A 23,338-nucleotide genomic window follows, 5' to 3' on the forward strand; every position below is an offset into this window, starting at 1 on the left:
TGATCCTGTCTATTTCGGACAACTTTCTTCATTCTGACGTAATCAATCATCCGGGTATATCTGCAACATTGATAAAGCAAAAACACGAGCTTCTGTCTTTGTATGTCCCCGTATAGACTCCTGTAGACATGACACTGGAACAGTTGTGAGCAATGTCCCCATATAGACAGAGACAATACGTAACGTAACAGGTTAGAATTTAATAACACTCTAACCTTCCTCCTTGTCCATGTCGTCACGTCGCCTCTTCTTATCCCCCTTTCCTTTCTTACCATGTCTATCCCTCCTCTCCGACAAGGCCTTCATTTCTATTCTCGCATGCCTCTGTGCCTCTTCAACACGAGCTTGAAACGCCATGACTTCCTCCTTCTCACTGGGGTAGGGGTCCAGTTTCTTGCCTAGTGCCGCCTCAATGCGCTGGAATATTTCGAGGTCATATTGCGTCGTGAAACTCAAGGCAATACCGGACTTGCCGGCTCGTGCCGTACGACCGACTCTGTGGATGTACGTTTTCGAGTCTTGCGGCAGGTCGTAGTTGAGAACGACGTCGACCTTGGGGATATCCAGACCACGGGCTGCGACGTCAGTGGCGACGAGAATGTCGCGGGATCCGGAGCGGAATTTGTTGAGGGCGCCGAGACGGGCAGATTGTGAGAGTTGGCCGTGGAGAGGGATGGCGCCGAAGCCAAGGGTGCGGAGGAGGATGGCCACTCGTTGTGTTTCCCAGACGGTGCGGGTGAAGATGATGGTGGACTTGCCGGCGAATTCGTTGACCAGGTATATCAGGTAGGTGTCTTTGCGGGTCTGCGGGATAAAGAGGAGATGTTGCAGGAGAGTCGAAACAGTCTGGTACTTGTTGCTGCTGATGCTGACGCGAACGGGGTCTCGTAAACTGGCTCGCTGCAGACTTTCGACTTTGGAGCTGAGTGTCGCAGAGAAGAGGTATGTTCTTCTTTCGCGGGGGATGAACTTGAGCAGCTTGTCGATGGCAGGGCCGAAATCCATATCTAGCAGACGATCGGCCTCGTCCATGACCAGGTATTTGAGCGTGCGCAGCGAAAACCCCTTTGTCTTTTCCAGGTGGTCTACCAGTCGTCCTGGAGTAGCTACAATAATGTGCGGCTTCTTTCCAAGCGCAACTGCTTGAGGAACCATGTCCAAGCCACCAACAATGACGGCACATCGTAGTGATATCAAGGCACCGAGAGCTTCGAAGGCCTGGCCGATCTGGTGGGCAAGTTCTCGAGTCGGGGCGAGGACGAGGCCAAACAGCGGCTGTGGCTTCTCGAGCAGAGCTTGAAGAATTGGCAGGGCAAAGGCGGCGGTCTTTCCGCTACCAGTTTCAGCAAGACCGATAATGTCGCGATTCGTCAAGGCGACTGGGATGGACTTTTCTTGGATCGGTGTTGGGTATTTATAGTTGAGGGATTCGCAGGCTTCGCATAATGAATCGACGATTCCCTGTGTCGATGAGTAGGTGGTCTCCCTGAAAATTCATGTGTCATGTATGCTTACCAGGTCTTTGAAGGTTTTGGGCCTTGTGCTGGATTCTTCTACAGCTGCTCCGTCGAGAGTTGCGGATTCCTCTTCATCGCTGGATGCTGATGGCTCAGACGAAGGAGCGGGTGGAGGGCTGCTCTGCAGTACAGGGCGCTTCTTCTGCGCACCGTGTGAGACTTTTCTTCGCTTGACGTCGCCCATTGTGATTGATGTGCTGATGATCACTGAAGAGCGAGGGCTTGGAGGTCTGGAGATTATTCAGTTGCAGATGATTGACAGTAAATAGACAATTTGTTGTTGGTGTGAGTTTGATGGTCAAGAAAATTTTGGCGGGGCGAATGCTTATCGCAGATCCGGATTGGCCACCGCCCAAGTCGGAACTTTATCGAGAGCGATGCCCCACTTGCCTTTTTTTTTTCTACCATTAGCTCATCTTCCATTATTTCCTTCAATCTATCTCGAGTTGGGCATTGACTCATCAATTCCACACTTCAACACAATCCATTCATCATGGCGAGGAGAAGAACAAAAAAGAGAACTCATGTGGGTGCCAACAATCCCGAGACGGCTTCTGCCGGTCATGCGACGGCTCGCGACCCCAAGAGCATGGTCATCCGTATCGGAGCAGGTGAAGTCGGTTCCAGCATCAGTCAGCTGGCTACGGATGTGCGCAAGGTCATGGAGCCCGGCACGGCCAGTAGGTTGAAGGAGCGAAGAGGAAACAAGTTGAAGGATTACGTCGTCATGTGCGGTCCTCTTGGTGTGACACATCTTATGTTGTTTTCGCGGTCAGAGAGCGGCAACACAAACTTGAGAATGGCTCTGGCGCCACGAGGTCCGACGATGCATTTCCGGGTCGAGAAGTATTCGCTTTGCAAAGATGTACAGAGAGTTCAGAAGCACCCGAGAGGCGGCGGCAAGGAATTCCTGACTCCTCCTTTGGTAAGATCCCCTGTGCTTGGCAATTTACTAGACCGAAAGGCTGTTAACATGTTTGAAAGCTGGTCATGAACAACTTCACTACTCCCGGTGCCGACTCCAAGTCCAAGGTCCCGAAACATCTCGAATCTTTGGCAACCACCGTATTCCAGTCACTATTCCCTCCGATTAATCCTCAGCAAACACCTCTCAAGACCATCCGACGAGTGCTTCTCCTGAATCGCGAGCAATCCGCAGAAGATGACGGCACATTCATTGTCAATTTCAGACATTACGCCATTACCACAAAGTCCACCACCGTGTCAAAACCTCTACGGCGAATCAAAGCAGCGGAAAAGTTGATGGCGACCAAGTCAAGTAGGCAAGGACGGATGCCCAACCTCGGAAAGCTCGAGGACATTGCCGACTACATGATTGGAGGTGAAGCTGGAGATGGCTACATGACAGACGCTACGAGTGGCAGTGAAATGGACACAGACGCCGAGGTTGAAGTGGTCGATAATGCTCCGCGACGAGTAATGTCAACAAAGGCACGACTAGCGGCTGAAGAAAATGGCGAAGAGCCCGAAGAGGAGGCAGAAAACGTTGAGCGAAGAGCAGTCAAACTCGTCGAACTCGGACCGCGCATGCGCCTACGACTAACCAAGGTCGAGGAGGGTCTTTGCTCCGGCAAGGTCATGTGGCACGAGTACGTACGCAAGAGCCGCGAGGAGATTAAAGAACTGGAAAAGCGGTGGGAAAAGAGAAGACAAGAAAAGGAAGCACGGAAAAAGGAGCAAAAGGCTAATGTTGAGAGAAAGAAGGCAGAGAAGGAGGCTAGAAAGAAGAAGTCTGGCGATGGTGAGGATGACGATGATGACGAGGAAGAGAATTACAGTGATGTCGATTTTGATGATTTTGATAGTGAGGGCTTGGCAGGGGATGCTGAATTCATGGCCAATGAACAGATGGAAGAGGATGGAGAGTGGGAGGATGAAAGGGAGGAAATTGGACGGGAGTAATTGTACATGTTTGGCTGAATGATAGTGTAACATGCTGCCAACCATGGTTTCTACATCTTGATGTCCTCATGACAATGTGACTTCATTACATATTCGAGTACCTAACAACTGACAAGTACACTCGTTCCCTCACCCCGAAATCGTGATACCAAGCTGCGCCGCACACTCTTCAATACTAGTATCCCGTATACACCGATACAAATCATCCGAATCACTCAGCTCAACACCCAGCGCGGCCTGCATCCCATCCACGTCTCCCTCAGCATCCAGCGCCTGCGCCGCCTTGTTCCCAAGATTAGACTGGAAGATTCCCGCGGCAGATAGCGGCAAGAAATCCTCATACGTAAGGGGTATGGCTTCAACGACTCCTTCTTCCACCAGTTCCTCCATGGTGTACGTCGTCTTTGCCATTTTTGACGTCTTTAAACCGCGATACGAGAAATACACCAAGCCTTGTCTCCGCATCTCATCCCACGTATCGGGGTATTTCTCAAATGCTCTCGCCACAGAGTCATCTAGCACTTCTGCCGAAACCTGTGGTGACATTCTCGCAGCAGCCATTGCTTCTTTGAGCAACGCATCGTACAGTTTTCTTCCTTTGGGTGTAACTGCCGCACCTCGTTCTTCAATCTCTCCAAAGCGAGCTCTATGGGAACCATGTACCATCCTAGACGCCGTCTCTGTTGTAACGAACTTTATCGATTCTTCGATAGCCAAAAAGCTCGTTTGGCGTAATAAGATGGGGCATTTCCTTGCTGGAGGTCCTTCAATTCTCTCCTTCACTTTCAGTCCTTCCAGTTTCATGGTGTCCTGTGCAGATATGATGTCTAATGTGCGTGGTGTAAGGTGGTTTATGTGTGCGGAGCGAAAACACGCAATATCCGCCAGGATAGGATGCTCCGCCTTGAGGGTCATGTAGTCTTGGTAGGAGGACGCTGCTGTGCCGTGCCATTTAAACGTGTTCATTGCTGCGGCGATGAAGCGTTCGCCTTGGGGGACTGTGAGTCGACCACCTTGAGAATCGGCTTTCTCAAGAAGGGACATGACTTCTGGTGTGAATATGTTGCGTTTTGAGAGTAACTCCAGCGCAAGAGTTTTGGCAGCAGCGTCTTTTATAAGTTCCGGTCTGAGAACCGAGGTGAATACTCGAAAGGGGTTCTTGCGAAGGGACTCTCTTGTCTTGGGTCTGAAGCAAGTGGCATGCATGGGCAGTCCAGCTGGTGTGAGGTCGTAGTATCCTACTGGATATAAGCCGATTACAGCAAAGATGCGTCTGATGGTGTGTAGTTCCTGGGCGGTGCCGAGGCGAATAGCACCGTGGCGCTCGATATCGACTCTTGACGACGGACCTAGTGCGTCGCCGTAACGCATTGATAAGACATTTGGTTCTAAGCTGGACGTGAGTGTCTTTTGGTTTACATCTGAGACTATGCGTACGAGATCTCCGTAAAGAGGGACCTCAGACTTGTACATGGACGACATGGCGAGTGTGAAGGCGGTTCGAAGGTCGTTTGGGTCGGCAAACGCGTCTTGAGTAGACGTGGATGTGGTGGATGCATGATGGGACATGGTTACCAGATGTGTAGTATAGAATTAGTGTTTGGTATTTATGGCCTGAAATATTACGGGCTTCTGATATGGTTGGAGGGTTGATGTAAGTGAGCGCAACTGGGTATATGTCACCATTTGCGATGGCAAGTTGTAGGAATAAAACGACACACACAATACGAATCACGGTAGTCTCAAATTATATACTCGGGTGAAACCGAAGATACAGTATTCACAGCGTCTCGGCTCATGATGTTCTTGTACGTAACGAGGCTCCGATTTCACGACCGATTTCGGGTTGGCCCGGCTCAAGACCGATATGATGTGGAGAATGCGGGCGCGTGATGATGTGGTGGATACTAGATAACTCGGAGATGACAGACAGGTACTCCGTATTAAGCTGACGGGATTGTTATCAGAGATAAGTGCTGCTCGAATAATAGGTTAATGTTGTGGTGGAAATGCCTACCAACCGAGAATGTTGATTGTGGAAGCTATCTGCTATTGCAACTATACACCAATGCAACTCTGCTTGTCATCTCATAACCCTTAGTATCAATGCCAACTGGATAGTATGACTTCATTACTCGGTACACCCTTATGGAGCCATTCTCCGGGCCACGGACCGACTCCGAAGTGAGTTGTGTTGGCCGGCACATTTAGACGGTGTGCGGTACGGAACAGACCAAGCAAGGTCATGCCAAGTTGGTGATGTTAATACATTCATCTCTTTTCCATTGGTTCTGCACAACTACAGTGTCCTTGGACTTGCGGCCAGCACAAGACGAGCTTTGGCCGTTCTCTGTTGCGCATTGTGCCCTGGCATCGCCGCTTTACCCAGGCCGGCTCTTGTATTCATGGCTGGCTTTTGATACAATTCCAGCTCTAAACCTTTCATTCATTCAACTTTCATTGCTGTCTGAGTCATCGTCAATCGACCAAGTGCACCCGGGTCTAACCCGACATGAGGCCGCATTGTAAGTTGCGTGAAGCCGGATAGATCCGTGATTCGTCCAGAAATATTCACTCGACAATATAACTGCCCATATACGTATGTAACCAATGCAACTAGTGCACATTTCCAATGAGTGATGAACCAATTTTGTACCAGGTAACTCCGCAGTCCATTAAACGCTCAACGGTGACATGCTCCAAAGAAGGGCAATACTCAATTGAACCTCTTATCCAGCATGAGAATTACATCCCTACAAATTTACAACCATGAACAATGTCGACTCTCATGCTTTCCAAATCTCCATCTTTGGTAGACGACAATCTTAGCCTCCTCAAACGGAATCAGTCTCCACATCACCGAACAAGCCATGGCCGATACGGAGGGCGTAAGTCATCTTCCCCACGTCTCGGCAATAATCACAACTTCACCTCAACTCCTCAATTAACTTTCCCGAATCTCAAATACCATCCACAAGTATCTGTCTTAATCGTGCGTGACCCGCTGCCCAAATAAGCACAATGGTCGCTCCCACCAAAAAGCCGAGGCTCGTCATCATGGGCTCTCGGGACTACCACATTGACGATTTCGTTGCCGAATACCAGCAAGAGTTCGAGTACTCAGTACATCTCACTTACCTCTCAAACTTACACCCATTCTGACATGAATAGGTTCTCGACGCGCAAAACCGCCAGGAAGCGCTCGTAAAACTACCCCAAGATATCGCCCAGAATGGTCCCATAGACGCCTTCATCATCCGCGTCGGAACCACAGAATTCGAACCCTTTGACGAACAGCTCCTGGGTCCATTAGTCCCTGGGTGCAAAATCATCGCCTCTGCATCGGCGGGATACAACGAATTTGCCGTAGACTGGATGACGCGCAACGGCATCTGGTTCTGCAACACACTAGACGCAGTGGCCGAAGCAACCGCCGACATGGCCATGTTTCTCACTCTTGCTGTCCTTCGAGATTCTTACCGTGCAGAAAGAGGCGCCAGGTCAGGAACCTGGAAGGCCGGCCTCGTGCCCAGTAAAGATCCGTCCAACACCACCCTTGGAATCATTGGCATGGGCAGCATTGGGAAATACCTCGCCCGCAAAGCGTCCGTCTTCAACATGCGCATCAAGTACTACAACCGAAAACGACTATCACCCTCAGACGAAGCGAAATACAGCGCCACGTACTGTCCTACCCTCGAGAAACTTCTCGCCGAGTCAGACGTCGTCTCCATCAACTGCCCCCTCACAAAGGAAACCACCAATCTCATCTCACACAAGCAAATCAGCCAAATGAAGGATGGGGCCTTCATCGTCAACACCGCCCGCGGGGCCATCATCGACGAAGACGCACTGATTGCGGGCTTGGAAAGTGGAAAGATTACCCGTGCGGGACTGGATGTGTTTGTTGATGAGCCCGGTATGAATGAGTACTTTCGCACAAGTGACAAGGTCATTTGCCAGCCGCACATGGGGGCCGTGACTACCGAGGCGTTTAGAAGAGGAGAGAAGGAGTGTTTGGAGAATTTGAGGGCCTTTTTTCGGACGGGGAGGCCGGTTGCGCCTGTGAATGAGATTGATCACAAGGTAGCGTAGTTGTATTACGTTCGAAGAGTACATGTTGAGGCGAACTGAGAATCTATGCGTGTCAACTACAATACAATACATACTTGAGACAGAGTTGAAGCTGCTTGGGTGAGCTACGTGGGTGTCATCTATCACTCTGGCTAGTAGACAAAACCGCTTAGACACAAACATGCATAACTGACGGCAGCAACAACTGTGAGTTGAGTAGAGAGCAGAAATTACATCACACGCTTGATGATTGAAAACTGGCGCAAACGTGTTATATGTCCATCACGCAGGGTGACATACCGCCCAGTGCTACCATGTCTTAACCCGTTGGAAACGTCAAAGTCCACACACAAACAGCTATTCAAACCGTTTCACCATCCCAGCCACATCAGACAACCACATCTTCAAACCATATCGTCAAAATGACAGAACCGCGTACACAGCCCGGGTCTCACAATCACCTCTCACGCCCCAACAGCCGCAAGTCATCAGTCTGCCGTGGCGTTTATGCTCGGCAGCGGCCCGCTTGGCACACCTTCGCCTTCTGTCCAGTTTCAAAAGAGCATCACATACTTTCCATCTACCTGAACGGTGGGATGGACAGACGCCGACGCGAGCACAGAGCACGGTCTACGCCCTCCAACCGCATAAGAATGGGTCCCGGTCCGGTCCGCCGCGGTTACAGGAGTGAGTAGCAACTGAGTCAGTGATTCGACTCGCCGGTCGAATCGCTTCAGGTCAGTGTGTTGAGTAGAGAAGGCGGATCCAAGGTTGGCGATGGGGCAGAGTACCTGGTTGTTTTCAAGCGCGGCGGCGTTTGAAGTGCTAGACGATCACGTACATGACTTTCGTCTCGCGTGGCCGTTTTACGCGTAATGTTTGATTTACTCGCCGTAGTCAGTGGGTACTCACTCGTCGTGTTGTTCCAACTTTGCGTCGCATACTGTTCCACTGGCTTTTGAGACGGCGTCTGTTTCATCATGCTGGCCGGTCATGGAGTCGGGATGAAGACGCAGCATCAAATCTGCTTCTATTTTGGAATAATTCACAATGTCTGTCACTCTAAGCTCTATCCAAGGAGCAACTCGGATATGCCAAAGTAATGAACACAGTGGTGTAACGTCAGAGTGCAGACGCAGACTCATTGTAGCTAGACTACTTCCCGTGTCAATTCACGTATAATTCGAGCATCTGTTATAGTCAACTCTCACTCTAAGCACGTTTTTATCTTTCTGTACGGGGGAAAGTGGATTAAACAAAAAACCTTCATCAGCAACTCCTCAATTGAGCGTAACGATCCATTTGTCTACTCTAGTCCTGTCTATTGGCCGTATCCCATTCTATCATTTTTCTGTACTGTTGATCCATCTGTCCGCTTTTTTTTAGTCCGTATCTCCAAGACAAACATCATCAAATGACTGCGTAAAATGCGACTCCAGCCCTGAGGAGGGTCTTGCGCTAAACATGACCTTGAACATATTCCGTAATTTCCGCCAAACATAAAGACTCAAAGATCGCCGCTATTCCAAATAATTGCATCAGTGGAACCCAATAACGAAAAGGTTAGAGTAAAACAGCAACCATCATGCAGCGTAACCTTGACCCAGTACACCAAAAGAATGAGCTCTGAAAACGACAAGAAGGAAATATGAGTGCAAGCATCCAGACCTTGCTCTACAAAGTAGCCGCCTCCACATAATCCTTATTTCGAAGCCAAGACCGCACCATGGCTAGTTTCAACCTCCAAGACCAGCCGGTGTCTCTTCATCCCTGTTCCCACATCAACTACCGAGATCTAGCATCTTGGCTCGCCTGCGCTGCACTGCACAACCAGGTTCGAAGGTTGAACGGATCGATCGAGATTGCGGCAAGGCGGTCTGCCTTTTCTGTTCTCTTTTGGTTTACTCGCTTTGTCTTGTCTTTTTTGTTTTTTTTTTTTTGTTGTCCTGGGTAACCCGGTCCGCAGAGCTCAACTCTCTCTGGAGGATAAAAACGGCAAACTGTCCCTCAACTCATGGCCATTTTCTGGACAAATCCTCAAATCGGCTGAGCAGGTCACCCACTTCTACTTGCCTCAAGCAGAAGGCACCGGGGCTGCATGTCTTTCGCGTCGAGACTCGAGACCCGAGTGACAATAGTGCATTCTTGGCAGGCTCGCTCGGTGTAACGCTCAATACGATATCGAAGTCGGCCTGCCATGAGACTTGCCCGAACGCCCATACTGCTGCGCTGGCTGCACACCTTGGTTGTAATATGTCATGTTGTGCTCCCCATACGCATCCATGCAGATTGACGGATCGAACATATTCTGCGTCCACGTTGAATCCATGGCCAGTTCATCGAGCATCACGGGATCAGGTACACTTGATGGTCCATCAGACCACACTGTCGTGGCGTCCCATGGTGAGCTATGCCCGTTGCTGCTACTTTCGTGGTGCGAGTGCGACGAGTGCGACGAATGCTGGTAGTACTCGTTGCCAGTGTAGAACCCTTGTCCAACCAACGTATCGTTGGATATCGACGATGAAGCAAAGTCCAACCCCATGTCTTGGGCTCCCATGGGCATCGAGCCAAGGTACTGATCCATGTGATCCACGTCTGCTGCCGCCTGACCGTTGTAGGGAAAAGACGTCCATTGATCCTGAGAATGCAGCATTTGTGCCTAATCCAAACGCTGGGTTGACCGGCATTTTAACTCTGGGTTCCAATTTGTACTCGCAAGGCACAGATCGATTCAAGCATCTGCTGCCTAGGACAAAGTGTTAGGGCATTGGCCGCTTTATTATATTCCAAGGCCGATTGGTATGGCAAGGTTGAACCTACAAGACGGTTTCTCATAGTCGCATTTGACCTTGAAAGAAATGCATCTCTCACAGGACCGCTTCTTGGTGGGTATAATTTTTCCAATTGATTTCTCGCATCGTCGTCTATGGCGCTCTCTCAGGTCCCCTGTTTTCCAAAAAAAAAAAGCAGACGCACATATTAGCCCTCAGATCCAGTGCCCGAGGTTTAACGGTGTCAAGGATATTCCGGTTTGAATGGAAACTTACTTCGACTGAATTGCTTTAGACAAATGTGACATACGTGAGCATCGCCCGTCTCCAATTGACTCGACGATGAGCCCGACTTGGAATGAAAAGAACCAACAGACACCATTGTCGTTTCTAAAGCCTTCTTTTGCTACTCGGTAGTACGGTAGTTTCGACTGAGACAAACACAACGCAATAAAGGGCTAATGCGAGCTGAGTTCCGAGGTGAGTATAAGGTGACACGGCAGAGTATTACCCGTTCGACGGCACGGAACTTCAATGAAAGGTAAATTCGAAAGGGACTTTGGCGAAGGAAAAAAAAAGGGCCAGGGTGTTCTATCTTGTCGACATGTAGAAATAGCCAGTTCTCTCCACGGAAACGGATGGCAGACCCCCAAGGTTCAGTGTGATGCTTCGTAATAGTTTCTTGTGTTTTTGTGAATTCAAGAGGCTCGTGTCCTGGATATATGTGGTTGAAGATCTCAGGGCGCAAGAGTGGATCCAGGATCTTGACTTCCTCTTCTTCTTTTTTAGACTTCTCCCGAAATAGATTGAAACAGGGTCAGGGCAGTGGCTGCTAGATGAATAAGAACCTGTGCAAAGAGGTTGAAGTAACAGATAAATCGATACGGCAAGTAGTGCTTTATTATGCCACACAGCACTGACAGTGGGACTCCGAGGGTGGGATCGATTCCTTCTTAATGATTTCTCGGCGATGCAGGCCTACTCCGTACCATGACAGAATTACAGAACAGGTATGGGTCCGACTGCCTTGAAGCGGACGAGGAAACAAAATGTAGACATAAAACAGTAATAAATAGAAATAGAACCAGGCCATGTACCGACGCCCACGTAGTGGAGACGGCTTGACAAAGTGGTCGGACGACCAGGCTTCAGTTGTGTGTAGTATGTTCGGAGTCCCGTTTGTGTGTGCTGAAGCCGACACGCTTGCTCTCTTTTCTTTTCGAACGGTAATGGCCCATGACTTCTTTCGCAGGAACAAGAGTCAAAAGACACGCAAGCGAAGGTTTGGGGGGTGACGGGGGGCAGTGGAAGAAACTGAAGGGTTTGATGTACTTTGAGCTGGCCAAGACGAGCAGTCAGGCAAAACTGACAGGGGCGTGGCAAGTGAGCAGGAACTTTACGGAGTACTTTACAGGATGTCGCCTAATGAACTATAATGCTCCTGCTCTTCGTAGCTCCAGTGATGGTAATCAGTCTGGTGTGCCTTCGTAATCGCGGTTTAGACCAAGGACCGCTACCTTTGTCGCTCTCAAGGCTCAAGGACTTGACGGGGAGCCAGTGCGCAAGGGTGCGCGCTACGGGGTATTCCATTGCTTCTTGGCATCGTCTTAGACTCCGGGCACCATGTGTCAACTTCGGTGGATCAAAGAGTAGAAAGCTTCTTCTTCCAGGCTCATGGCTCGGTCTGAGCAACCCCGAACGGGACCATCTCCATCCACAACCTCATCGTTGTCTGGCTGCTCTGGGTCGGGCTGTCAGGTAAATCAGGCAGTTTCGGGGCTTTTCACCTGTCGTTGCCTCATTTCATCGCCCAGGCACCGTTACACCGAGGGGGCACGGTTGCGAGTGTCACATAAAATGTAAGAGTAAGGGCATGTGTGTCCGTGTGTCCGTGTGTTCATGTATTGATGGCCCTGTGCGTCAACGCCAGATACTTGCAACTTCAACACCAGCCCACACTTTACAGCTTGTCCACCCAATTGAGGAAGTCAAACCACCTCTGAAGACATTCAAGGCTCGGCATGCTTCAAGGGTGAGTGGGTCGAAGCATGACGGCCTGCAGATCAAGTCCATGTCTAGATGTCTGGTCTGCTTGTCAGCCATAACTTAGTCTGTCTTCTCTAATTATTTCGGTCGTGTTCCCCAAATAATAATCCAAATCTGGAACGATCGGAGGTGCTAGTCGTCCCGACTTATCTCTCGGACTCTCTCAGCTACCATGTCTCTCTCTATATGTATTTCAGAAAGCAAGAGTATTCGGGTCAAAAGTTCTGTAGAACAGAGGAGAAGGGCAAAGATGGTGGTCATGGTTCCCCCCCTTGTTCGGGAACGGCGGCTTGGTATGCAAGCAGGTGGAAAGGCAGGGTAACCCCATGAACGTGCTTCGTGCCCGTGGTGACGGTCCCCGGGTCCCGTCCCCGTCTTAAAGCCAAAACCTGCTCTACGGGTCAGGTCCAGCAGGCTGCCTGCCTGCTTGATGGTGTAAATAATGAGGCCGGCCAATCTGCAGCAGAAGCACGCTGAGCAGGCGGTCGTCTGAACTGCCGCGGAATCGTCCCAGCTTGAATGCGTCCAAAATTCAATGCGCTCTGTTTGTCGGTTTGACTTCCGTCATGCTGCGCCTTGGCTTTTCGATTTTCGCCTTTCGAGCCGAATGTGCGAAAGACAAGAAAAAGATGGCACAGAACTGGTTCGGGGCTAAAACGGCCGCATAAGCCCATGTCTGAGCTGAAAGCTTGTGTTGCATCGTCTCGTCTCCGAATTCCATGTCTTTGCAACGTGCCCAAAATTCTCAGCCTAAATTGTAGTCTAAATAAGCCGTAGAGGCCTGGTGTATCGGAGCCGAATGAATAGTGCCTGCCGGGCAAATGCCTGACGCAATCGCTTGGGGGTAGAGGCATTGCTTGTCATTGGTGTCGATAATGCAAGCCACTTGGACATAAATCATCCCTTCACCTCTGATTTGTTGCATTAAGAGACTGTGTTTTAGCTACCAAACAGATGTAGCACTTCTTCGCGACCATGCATCCTTGGTTGTGCCAAGTAGTTTGCATGGGGGTGCTTATTCGAGGTTTCGCAAAACATTTGATGCGGCAAAGCATCTGAAGCCTCTGTATGGAGGACCATGTTCCACACGAATGGGCGACCAATTGCCAGCCCATCCATGTCCCAGATTCAGACAGACAGATAGCCAGCCTCGTTGTTTGTGAACACTGACCACCGTCAGGTAGGGGATTGTAAGGGACTGAAGAAACGCCATGATCTTTGAAGCATCTCATTTGTTGCCAGAGATACCACTAGCCAACAAGGTCCTCTGCCCCCGTCTCGCAATGGCATTTCTTCCGTGCTGTAGAAATCTCCGTCAATTCTGTTTGCTCTGTCACCGTTTCAGGAGATCTGGGATCTACAGGTCCAAAAAGAACAACCAGGCTCCAAAAATACCTCAGCCACCTTATGTTTCGTTCCGAGTAGACTTCAGTGCAGGGATAACCCGGCACCCAGATTAATCGAGACAAAAATACATGAGACGGGTCATGTTGATCCGAGAGCCTTCTTTTCGACATTCGAAATGTCTCGCAGCCTGCGCTGTGACATGGGCATGTACTATGCTTAAAATAATGCCCCGGCGAACTGAGGTTCTTGAGTCAGGGAAAGGAAAAGTCATTCATGGACGACGTCGATGAGGTTTCTGAGTGTTGCCGACACCAAATTGAATATGATGTTCTCCGAAAGACGTAAAAACAAGAACTGATGTTAAATCCGCCAACGTCCTAGACGACAAGAACGACGTTTGCTCTCGAGTCGTGCCGTCGTGGTGAGGTGACCAAGCCGTAGCTGGACAGGGAACCAGCTGCAAAGTCTTCAATGCAGTGATTCAGTCCAGCCTGTTTTTGGAGACACAATGCGAGTTTGAAGCCACGTACTCCATAAGCATATTGCTTTACGATAAAATGATATGAGATGTGCAGATGCATGCCTCCTGTGCGACGAGGCTGTCTCGCCTACCATGGGCCAGAAGGTTGGAAAACCGATCCGCGTGGCACGTCCAGTCACTTCGGGACAGGATGCCCTTCAAGTCCGTTTTACATCAGAGTGCTTAAGGTATCCACATATGCTACGAACGACGGTAAACGGTATGAGATTCAGGGACTTCAAATCCTACAGTCCTGTTTGTTTGCCGTGTCATGTTGCCAAGTTTCGCCAAACCAGCAGTTGCATATAACCACCATGGTTGATAATGGGGACCGAAGAACATTCGTCCGGGCGATTTTGAAGCTGCAATTGTCATGGTGTGCATTGTGAACATCGCAAGAGGGCAGAAAACAAACACCTTGTCCGTTTTTCAATGTCTATTGTTCAGTCGAGCCTTGCGCAAGCCGGGATCCCCATCCCCAAAAAGGTGAATCGGATCAATCGCTTCTGTAACGACAGTGACGGCTAAAGCGACACCTCATGTATCTATGTACAACCAGGACAGATCTCTTAATATCGATCTCACTTGCCACCGTGGGGTGTAGGTGAAGCACGGCTGGCCGTCCGAAGTACCGAGTTTTAAACTGGGGTGCAGTACAGAGTAAGTCTATATAAACTGGTTATTACACGGCTGTTGAATTGAGAATCCGTCACGATTGTACTTCGTACGGCGTACGGAGAATCAATCTCCGACTTACCAGTGACAGCCCACACACGAATGCAAAAGAAATTGACAAACAGAGCGCAAGGTCAAAGTTCGATAATCAGAGCTGAAGAATATGTGAAACCACGGCAAATAAGCCGTCAAGCCTCTAATGCCTTATCCTCGTTTTCAATTTTTGGTCGTGCCTGACGGGTCTTGGAAGAAGACAACTTGGATGGTCACATCATCTCGGACGTATCGACTGATGGGGGGGTAAGCAGTCACCGAGCCACAAAACATGGTACGGCGACTTCCACCCAATGCATTCTTCGCAAGGCAAACAGCCGCATTGTCAAGGTCCTCAATGGCAAAGAACTCAGGTGTTGCTTTGTAGGAGGGCCACCCGTCGTCTCCAACAGTGAATGTTGTTTTGGCGTCCACGACGGTTTCGGGTTTGCCTGCCCTTTTAGCAGCCAACCATCTCGAAACGCACTTGACGGCGTCGTCGTTGGACATGGCATCCCAAAGTCCGTCAGAGGCGAGAATAACAAAATCTTTTGTGCTTACTTTGTGACACGTCACTTCAGGCTCGGCAACCATATAGGGTGGTGACTTGTACTTTGGTCGTGGACCAAACCCATAGAAGCTTCCTTGGAGGGACTTGATAGCTTGCTCGGTCATTTTCCATCGGTGATCACCGAAGCCACGAGTGACGGCAATTCCCAACAAACGTCCGGTTTTGGGATCGATAATGTCATCAATCTCGCCAGGGTGGGCCTTGTCCAAACGTTTCACCTCGTCTTGATTAAAGCCTGTCTGGTCCTGACTGAGAGCTTCCGCAGTGTAGCTGCCAGACTCATCGGACCAGGATCCAAGAACTGCTCGCGAGTCACCTGTCACGGCAGTTCGGATAGTTGAAGAGGCCAAGTCATACATGGACAGCAAAGCACAGGAGCCCGAGATGGCGGGAGCTATGGCGGCAAGGACACTTGGAGAAGCAGGCTCCGAGCTTCCTTCAGCCGCGTGTTTAGCCTCGTCCATGATGCGAGCATCAAGATTGCCAAACGCAGATTTGATTGCTGAGTCGATCAGATCAGAACTGGCTGATGTTGCAACGCGGCTGACAGCATTTGAGACATATGGAATCAGAGCCTGTCGAAGGACCGCTGACGTTGCCCAACCACTACATTCAGCCAATGAGATAAATATCGTCAGCAACTCGAAAGACCCCTTATCATGCCGTCTTGGAGTGGAGTTAAACACGGCGGGGGTTGGCAGCTTGGAAATTGGCAAAGATATTGGTACTTACGCGTGACCATCGTATACGCCTGTATACAAGGTTTTTTGTCCCCCAACGCCCTTGCCCACAGCAACAGCCCATTCATCCTCAACCGGGTTATTACTAGCCAAACGTACGACATCAACTCTACCATTCCCGCCGTTACCGTCAAAAGTGAAACTCGTGGCGTGTTCTCTGATTCTGGCATTCGCCTCTTTCAGGCCAAAGACTCGGACAGGGGACTTGACAGCGATGTGGTTCTCAGACGCAGGTTCGGCGAGGGACGGGACAGCGTTGGAGCTCCCAGACTGACTGACGAAGTAGAAGAAGGAGGCACCGGCGACCAAAGTGCCAAATGTGACTGCGATTGTTGCAGGCGAGTCTCTCTTTGGGGGCTGAGAAAAAGACGAGTATGTCCTAGACGTGAATCGTGAGGCGTGCGGGGCTGGTAGGTGTCGCGAGATCACACCTCGCGAAACTGCAACGGTGTATCGAAACATGGCGAGGCAAGGCGAAGGGCTCTGAATATGATATTGGAGGCTGTACGGAGTAGAACTGCACAGACCTCGTCAAAGTCAGGGGAAAAGCAAAGAAAGTGAATAATCCCACTCGAGACGCTGTATGTATGTGTTTGTAGGATGAGCTGCTGAAGATTGAAATCGGCTGAGACGAAATTAAACACGCCCCGAAATGGAAGTAGCGATGGGGTCGGCATCTCTTTCCGAGTCCCCGCCGTCGCGGCCAAGGCAGCCTCCAAGCTCAAATCATCAATGTCACACAACGCAACGTGCAACTCGCAACGCAACCGAGAGATCAAGCTCGACCACCATTGCCCACTCTTCGAATGAGGCACATCCCCAAGTACCTAAGCAATTCCGAAAAGGTGCAAGCATTTAGACTTTTAATAGTTGCACCATTATCTTATCAGCAAAGGTTCAGATCTCCAACCAGGTGCGCGACAACTTCTATAGGGTAGCCTTGGTAGACCAACTCACTTATTGTTGTCTTATCTTCAGCTTTCAATGTGTTCCCGGCACCTAAACTATGAATTAATTAAACATGGATTAAAGATAGGTAATGGCTAAACCGCAAGTATCCTGGGTGAAGTTTATATCCTGTGCGTGGAAACCGACCTTGGTTGTAGCCTTGTGGTAAATCGTTGAGTCAAATGCATCTTGCCCACATACCACCCGTTTGGATCAAGATCAAAAACGTGCTTCCTTAGTGCGCCTCTTGTCGGTTCCCACAAGCTGTCGCCTTTAAGATGTCTTCTAGAGCTCTAGTTCAGAATTGAATACATTGGCATCGTAACAAGCATAAAACAAGTGACCAAAATCACAAGACTGAAACATAGCGGCATCCTCCTTCACGCCTTATGACTAACATCATCTCAAGAATGTCGGCTCCCTCGTCTTCCATCGCGTCCGCTTCTATCGACTTCGACTTTTGCCGTTGTGCCGAAGCCCCCTTGCCATATTTGTTGCAACTCGTTCTCTTCCCATTGGACCTCGCTTGAATCATTCGCATTTACGCTGTATTCGCGTATTTGCCATATTTGTAGCGTAGACCCTGGCTTTGAACTCTTGGAGGCAAGATTTTCCGTACTTTCAGACGATCCAGGCTTGGCTAGGCGAATGCCTTTGTCGCCATTCGGTATATTCTTATCTGTTCCGCTGCTGCCTCCGTGTCGCGCAAGTCGGACTCGTTTTGTTTTAAGCCTACTTCTGACAAGGTCTCCGAATGCATCGAGGTTAAAGACTGTTCGTGGAAGTGCGTAGCAATGCGGTACATTGGTTACAATAACGGCGGTGCTGGCTTCACGCACGTACCAATAGATCCAGAGTATACTTTCGGGATGAGCGAAGCAGTAGTATGTATTCAAGACTGCTGCAAGGATCTCCAAGAATTGGTCAGTCTGCTCTTGAGTGAGAACACAGGCACATACGACAAATATACCCAGTCCAAATATTCCACAGATTGATGCCTTTCTGTATCCGCAATCAGTAACAGCTGCTATAACTCTCTGGAATTTAAACGCACTGTCTCCATGGCAATTTGGATTGCAGTAGCATCGGTATGGGAACGGCCAGCATGAGAAGGTTAGAAGAAAGGTTGAAAGCAAACGACATAATTAGATGACTCTGTGAAGTTGTGCAGCCAGCTATTCCGTATATCCATGTCAGAATTTGTTGTTATAGAGAATCCGGGAACGTACGTGTGTTTCCCCCAAAAACTCGGAAGTAGTTGTGAAATGGTCGGCACCAAAAGTCGAAAAAGAAAGCCTCGGTAATCACCCATCCCATCAAAACGTAGCCAAGAAGAAGCTTAAGTTGCAGCTGTCGCTTTAATCCTGATCTATTCGACAGACCGTAAGCAATTGTTTATCCGTAAATATCGTCGAATCTTATACTGACGTTAATTTCATAAACAACAAACACATGCAGACTTTGTACAGCATTTGTAAAACCACCATGGACTCCTCAATGGTAAATGTAATCTTGCTTCCGTAGATGCGGTCTGTAACTTCAGCGTCGCTCATTCCATTTGTACCCGTGGGCGGTAAAATATTGGTGCGAGGATGTTTCTCTTGGATATTGACCCATACAATGACATTGGTGTAGACACCCTGAAAAGGTTCATGCACACATATGGCCAAAAGTCAGCACCACATTTCCTAGCATCGTACACCAGCGGGGCCGCGAGGTGGATCGTTTTTATATCACGATGATGGGGCTTCTTCTTACAAAGGCAAGAGCCATAACATAATCTTCTAGCTGAAAATATCGAACCCCGCCTAATCAAATCGATCTAGAGACGCTGTTATCATGTTTAGTTGTAGAATGACACGAAGAGGAGTGCCACAAGGTGAATGCCCTGGTGATGACGGCGGCAAGGCAAAACATACAATCTGCAGAGCGTGAATAGGCTGGCGAAGCTATACCATGTCCACGACTCTACCTGCCTCAAATCAGGCATCTTTGGACCTGGTCGTTTACTCCACACGGGGGTTTATTTCAACATGCCCCAGACCGGATTAAAGAGATCCACAAACGCATGAAAATGAACTTCGGTAGGAGGTGTAAGGGTACCGTGCTCGGAGCACACAGATTTGTCGTCAATAGAAGGATATGAGCGCCTCGGATGCCACAACTGTGAACATGACTACGAGGTTGAGATGATTTGGATATTTAAGGAGTTTTTCAGGACGCTGCGGCTCCTCATTTTTTTCAGGGATGGACGGGTTATGTGTTAGAAGTGGCTTGCTGAATGTTTTGCCCGTGGAAAAGGTGGCAACGACACTAGACTGTCTGCGACATGCTGATCCTTCCATTTTAGCCCCCAGTGCCTCTCGTGGACAGATGTACGGAAGTTTCTTGACTGCTGTGGAAGTCCGTTGCTGCGGAGGGTTACACCGAAGATGGGAATCAAACGTTGAAGGTCGTTGTGATTTGGCAGCAGGAGCAAAATCGTCTTGCGCTAGCATCACACTGGCGAAGTCGCGCTGGACATAAGGTTCACAAATCCAAATTACCGGCGTAATGGGGCTCACCTCTGCGGTCTAAGCTTGACGTATCGTTTCACTCTCGAGGGCAAGATGGGCCCACGCCGACCGATATGTGAAAGTCCACCTTGGTCTCGGGGTTGGTCTCGTTGGTTCTACGTCAACTCTGCGGCGTCGCTGAGAAATCGACGTGCTGCATTGGACCTAGGCAGAGCAGAGAAGGTCGAGGCAAACTAAGCCCATGTTAGCCGTATGATCCAAAATGAGAATGGGCAGTGTTAGGAACCATCGAGACAACGAACAAAACCACTAAGAATTTGGATTAATCAAGGAACCACTCTATCCAAAGGTAACTGCGTGCAAGATGATAATCTACGTGGGAATCTGGCCGGCGGGCCCCAAGATCACTATCTGCATGGTCGATCCCCCAGATGACGCCTGATTATTGGTTGGACTGCCTGCGAGAAGCTGGCGGATTTCCGTTGTCTAAGACTTAGACCGAACAAGGATATCCTCCAGCATCTGGGGAGAGAAACTTACCATGTGTACATAGTCCTTGTTCTCGAATCCTTCTGGAAGCAAGGGCTTCGGATGGCAAAGCCGAGTGTCTGCGCCACCGACTCTCCACGGCTCTCCCACATTTTTAGAGCAAAGAATCATCTTGTTTATGGACCTGGAAATAGAACTGATTTCTCAATCATAAACGTCTGTCGGGACTCAAGAGCCGCCTCGCACGTTCCATAGTGTGCAAATGTCACTGCTACCCTATGTGACTTGGGAGAAGTTGGCGCTTCCACCTCGTCGTCTGGAGTATTGGCGATTTCGTCTGAAGAGTGCGTCGGAAACGACTCTTTGGGGCTAGCAGCACAAAAAGCTGTATCTTAATTGGCTTGCTGGTCCCCTCGCTCGGCCCCTCTCAAATAACAGCCAGAATCTAGCTGATGTTGGTGTCTCGATTGGTAAGAGAACAGAAGCTTGAGGCACTCTAATAGCCCCCCCCCCCTGTTCGTTTCTCATATTGCCTTACTGCATTGCATGTCTGAGAGAGTTGACAAATCTTGGGCTGGACACACAAATCAATGGCCCCTGTTGTAGCAACCTCTTGATGGAGCTAGACATCAAACGTCCGAAGAAGGACATACGAATGCATACCCAGCTTTCAGCAACAGCCTTAAACTCTATTACTTTTGAGTTTTGTTTGCTACTTTTGGGACTTGTCGGATCGGCTGGTACAGGAGAGGCCCAGTGGAATGGATGAGGTGAGTGCATCGAATCGAGGGTAGGCTCGGTCGTAGTGCCGTCTTGGGTCTGGTGTCAAACCCCCTTTTGTATGGCTCCAATGATGACCGTAAAGATGAGTAAACCGGCTCTGGGGTTGTCCGGGGTTTTCTCTCTTGGGTGTCAGACCGGGGATTGCGCGGGCGGTTGAGTGGGTGACTCTCCCTAGGCAATGACGGCAATGGTTGAAGAATAAGGGGCCGAGCAGCATTGCGCGCGTTATGAAGCTAATCCTCGATTCCGGAGAGACCTGAAAGTTCGCTCTGTATTCAGCTGTGACACCTTTCATCGCTCGATATAGATACAAAGCCAACAGTCCAATGCATCAAGGCTTCGGGACTTGCCAGCTCGTGTGGCAAAGGTATGGAACCTCGTCTGCACAAACTGCTGAATTTTGAGAGGACAAACGTGTGTAGATGAGCACCTATAAGATACACCCGGCTGGAAACAGAGGGAGAACCCTAGGACATGGAAATGAAGACGCACAATAGGCGGGAATTCAGGCTGCTAATGTTAATTGCTACTTGTGCTTTCAGCCCATGGCGGCACAACCACAACAGCCGGCAAGTCTCTCCTGAAATGAAACATTCGACGAATCCCAATTTTGCCATCCGACAATTCTGGATTTGATGTAATGGCTGCAGTCGCACTCTCCATGGAAGCGAGTACCTGGAAAATAAAGCTCAGCGACGTTGACATGAGTGATCGAAAACGACGGTTCTCGAAGTAATTTGTCAGACTCTTATAAATGCTGGTGTTCCGTTCTTCGTCAAAGCCGAATGAGACTTTCTGCCTTCAACGTGGAGCTTCTTCATACTGCCACAGTTAAAGGTGACTGAACCTCGTCCGCAGGAAGCCAGAAGTAGAATGGCAGCAAACTACCCTGGCGCCACACGATCGACCTGATATTTTTGAATGGGCTGGCCCCAAAAAGGATCCATAAAATCTCACCATCACCGTGGTGGCTTATTCAGTGCCGGAGGCGTTCCCAACCAACAACCAATATCCGTTGGGTGCGAGGAAGGTGGTGTCGTAAGAGATGCTGAGGGGGATCAATCTTGTCCAACAGTTTTGGGAGCTAAAAACAAAGTTGTCAAAGACATGCTGTGCTTATCATTGTTCATTGTTGGAGAAGTGCTCATTAGCTGCTGATTAACAACGATAACAAAGACAACAAAACCTCAGGTGGAAGACTGGTTGGATACTGCACGGATTTAACATTTGAGCACAACAAGAAGGAAATGCTTGTTAGTGCTGACCGAATGCCCTCCAAAAGTCCCCCACCCGATTTCTGGTGACCTGAGGTGACGCCTTGGGTGCATCACTGTGAGAGTGCTCTCAGCTGGAGACCATCAGTCGGGCGGTAGAGTTCAGCCACTCCCTGGAGCGTCGTTGAAACCCTTGGTTGTTCTTGCAGGGTTCCTGGTACCTGTGCCGTGGGTTATTGCTTGTTGCTCCACAGAGTCTTGAGGGACGAAATTCCTAGATAAACGGCGGCGCATGCTATCACTTTTATTGTTCTGGGTGGTGCATTGCACGGATGGGGTTCTTCCTACAGCAGACTGTGTAACTGCTGTCAGTTGGTTGTCATTGGGATGTCTAATCTACCAGGAGCTTCAATATTCCTATGGCCGGCCATGGCCTGGACCGTGTGCTCAATTTGGTTCGTCCCCTCATGGCTCAATTTCGTCATGTCTTAACGATCGATGTCAGTTCGGTGCTTGGGGGGTTCTCATTGTCTGTCGCACCCGTCTCGCCAGTCGAATTCGTTAGCTGCGTATTGTCCAATATTCGATTTTGGGATCAGACTAATGCTGTCTTTTCGAACGCGACAATGACATTTGATGCTTCTCAACACTTGAAATGGCAAAGGCCGGGAGCTTGGCCAGGATGTTTCCTTACCTCCACAATGCAACGAGAACGGATCCCAACCAAAGCCCCAAGCATTTATTATTAGTCTCGCAGCCAAGGGGGGTAGCTGAACGGACAGCCACGGCGGGGAAGGAAAAGGGTCAACTGGTGCACTCAAAGCACTGGCCCGATGCTCAATGGACGAGTGAGCGCAGGAAATTCGATATCCTGGATGTCAGTTCTGAGACAAGGGTGCAGCGTTGTATACAGCTCTTAGTGTCTAGTCGGACACACGCGCCATCAATTGATCGCTCTCGCCTACCGTAGGGACGGAGTGCGTGGGTGGCGATCAGCCAGGTGAGGGCCGATTCCCCTGCGGCTTGTCGAACTTTCTTCTTTGTGGATGTGTCTCGTTTTTTCTTGTGTTGAATGGTAGTATATTGGGCTTGCGGATATTGTGTGTCAGGTCCAAGTCGTTTCTTTTGCGAGATCCTTCATTTGTGGAAAAGGAACTCGCCCACGTTC

General features: G+C 49.6%; 6 protein-coding genes across 6 annotated transcripts; 2 read left to right on the top strand and 4 right to left on the bottom strand.

Moving 5' to 3' along the window:
* Window positions 1–210: 210 nt before the first annotated feature.
* On the bottom strand, window positions 211–1,701 carry VFPPC_10271 (ATP-dependent rRNA helicase RRP3; the record flags this gene model as incomplete). The annotated part of the gene is made up of 2 exons (XM_018288668.1): window positions 211–1,461; window positions 1,516–1,701. The coding sequence occupies 2 exons, from the start codon at window positions 1,699–1,701 to the stop codon at window positions 211–213; spliced, it is 1,437 nt and encodes a 478-aa protein (XP_018137299.1).
* Window positions 1,702–2,010: 309 nt separating this feature from the next.
* VFPPC_16898 (ribosome biogenesis protein SSF1) lies at window positions 2,011–3,440 on the top strand (the record flags this gene model as incomplete). Its single annotated transcript, XM_018294651.1, has 2 exons — window positions 2,011–2,442; window positions 2,502–3,440. 2 exons carry the CDS (start codon window positions 2,011–2,013, stop codon window positions 3,438–3,440), a joined length of 1,371 nt encoding a protein of 456 aa, XP_018137298.1.
* A 129-nt stretch (window positions 3,441–3,569) lies between these two features.
* On the bottom strand, window positions 3,570–5,009 carry VFPPC_10270 (hypothetical protein; the record flags this gene model as incomplete). Its single annotated transcript, XM_018288667.1, has 1 exon — window positions 3,570–5,009. One exon carries the CDS (start codon window positions 5,007–5,009, stop codon window positions 3,570–3,572), a length of 1,440 nt encoding a protein of 479 aa, XP_018137297.1.
* A 1,452-nt stretch (window positions 5,010–6,461) lies between these two features.
* On the top strand, window positions 6,462–7,535 carry VFPPC_10268 (2-hydroxyacid dehydrogenase; the record flags this gene model as incomplete). Its single annotated transcript, XM_018288665.1, has 2 exons — window positions 6,462–6,563; window positions 6,612–7,535. The coding sequence occupies 2 exons, from the start codon at window positions 6,462–6,464 to the stop codon at window positions 7,533–7,535; spliced, it is 1,026 nt and encodes a 341-aa protein (XP_018137295.1).
* Window positions 7,536–9,684: 2,149 nt separating this feature from the next.
* Window positions 9,685–10,170, bottom strand: VFPPC_18268 (hypothetical protein; the record flags this gene model as incomplete). The annotated part of the gene is made up of 1 exon (XM_022429910.1): window positions 9,685–10,170. The coding sequence occupies one exon, from the start codon at window positions 10,168–10,170 to the stop codon at window positions 9,685–9,687; it is 486 nt and encodes a 161-aa protein (XP_022285092.1).
* A 4,922-nt stretch (window positions 10,171–15,092) lies between these two features.
* VFPPC_10266 (protein phosphatase 2C, manganese/magnesium aspartate binding site) lies at window positions 15,093–16,682 on the bottom strand (the record flags this gene model as incomplete). Its single annotated transcript, XM_018288663.1, has 2 exons — window positions 15,093–16,086; window positions 16,213–16,682. 2 exons carry the CDS (start codon window positions 16,680–16,682, stop codon window positions 15,093–15,095), a joined length of 1,464 nt encoding a protein of 487 aa, XP_018137293.1.
* Between the last annotated feature and the right edge of the window lie 6,656 nt (window positions 16,683–23,338).

This window comes from Pochonia chlamydosporia, assembly GCF_001653235.2.
Source record: "Pochonia chlamydosporia 170 chromosome Unknown PCv3seq00010, whole genome shotgun sequence".
In the NCBI taxonomy this organism is placed as follows: Eukaryota; Fungi; Ascomycota; class Sordariomycetes; order Hypocreales; family Clavicipitaceae; genus Pochonia; species Pochonia chlamydosporia.